Raw genomic sequence first — 1,501 nt, forward strand, 5'->3', positions numbered from 1 at the left:
AAATTGGACAGCTCTTATAACCCTTATTTACGCGTCCTGACAAGTTTCCATACGCGGGGAAATCATTTATAGTCCACAATAAAACTGCTTTAATAGTGACATAAGTTTTAGTATACGCGTCATAAACGTTCTCATCACCTTCTTCCCATAGTTTTTTCAAATCATCTATTAGAGGTTGTAAATAGATGTCGATGTTATTTCCCGGCTCATGTGGACCAGGAACTAAAACTGTCAACATCATGAACTTTCTTTTCATGCAAAGCCATGGAGGAAGATTGTATGTTACCAACACTACTGGCCAGCACATATACCGATTTGTTAACCCATTAGTATGTGGGTTTATACCATCCGCTGATAAAGCCAACCTAAGATTTCAAGGTTCATTGCCAAAGGCTGGCCAGCGGTAATCGATATTCTTCCAAGACGGAGAGTCTGCCGGATGTCGCATTTTGTCATCAATTATGCGCTGGTTTGCATGCCAAGTCATGAGTGCTGCAGTAGAAGGAGATTTAAACAGCCGTTTAAATCTCGGAATGATTGGAAAATACCACATGATTTTGGCTAGGACTTTAATCCTAAGTTCACCATTCTTCCCTACTTTCCAGCGAGACAACTTGCAATTAGGACACTCAGAGGCATCAGAATGTATGCCCCTGTACAGTACACAGTCATTCGGGTAGGCGTCGATTTTAATGTACTCAAGGCCTAAATCGGATAAAGTTTTCTTCGCTTCATATGAGTTAGGAGGCAGTAGGTGATCTTTCGGAAGGAAAGAGCCAACTGGAGACAGCAGCTCAGTGATGGCAGTATCGCTAATCCCGAAACTAGCTTTCCAACTGTGCAATTTTATCATCGACTGTAACTTGGTGCACTCGCTGCCCTCAAACAATGATTGTTCGGCATCAACCACAAACCTCCTAAAATCATAAGAATCCTTATCGTACTCACTCGCATTAAACGCCGCTTCACAGACCTCAACGGTTTCAGATGCAGCAAAATGCTCCGTGTGTTGGTCCGAAGCGGGATGTGTACCGCCTACGGATGACCTAGTACGCCTAGCAGCATTATCTTCGTGCCAAATCCAGTCAACATAGCCCAAACTAAATCCATAATCATAGATATGTCCCCTTATTATTTTGGTTGAGAACTTTTTGAAATTGACGCATCGACAACATGGACAAGGAATTCGTTTAGGATCTTTACTATTTTCTTCCGCAAAACTCAAGAATTCTTCAGCACCTATTTTAAAATCTAACGAATCTCTGTCTTTCGATATCCACGACTTATCCATAATTGTAGTTCTAAAGTCAGCTACCTACCTGACCACTTGTTTGTTTGTTTAACAAATACATATACTATATTCATTAGTTACTAGTTATAGATATATATATATACTATATATACTATATATTATCCAAATTGACAACTAAATTGCATACTTCATACTTAACAACTATCATATCTATCTAGAGCAATTGTCATATACATAGTTAACACATAA

At 39.4% G+C, this 1,501-nt stretch overlaps 1 protein-coding gene across 1 annotated transcript; it reads right to left on the reverse strand.

Moving 5' to 3' along the window:
• Nucleotides 1-373: 373 nt before the first annotated feature.
• Nucleotides 374-1,291, reverse strand: LOC108204181 (uncharacterized). The gene has a single exon (XM_017373498.2). It carries the CDS (start codon nucleotides 1,289-1,291, stop codon nucleotides 374-376), a length of 918 nt encoding a protein of 305 aa, XP_017228987.2.
• Between the last annotated feature and the right edge of the window lie 210 nt (nucleotides 1,292-1,501).

The sequence above is a fragment of the Daucus carota genome, chromosome 3, assembly GCF_001625215.2.
Source record: "Daucus carota subsp. sativus chromosome 3, DH1 v3.0, whole genome shotgun sequence".
NCBI lineage: Eukaryota > Viridiplantae > Streptophyta > Magnoliopsida > Apiales > Apiaceae > Daucus > Daucus carota.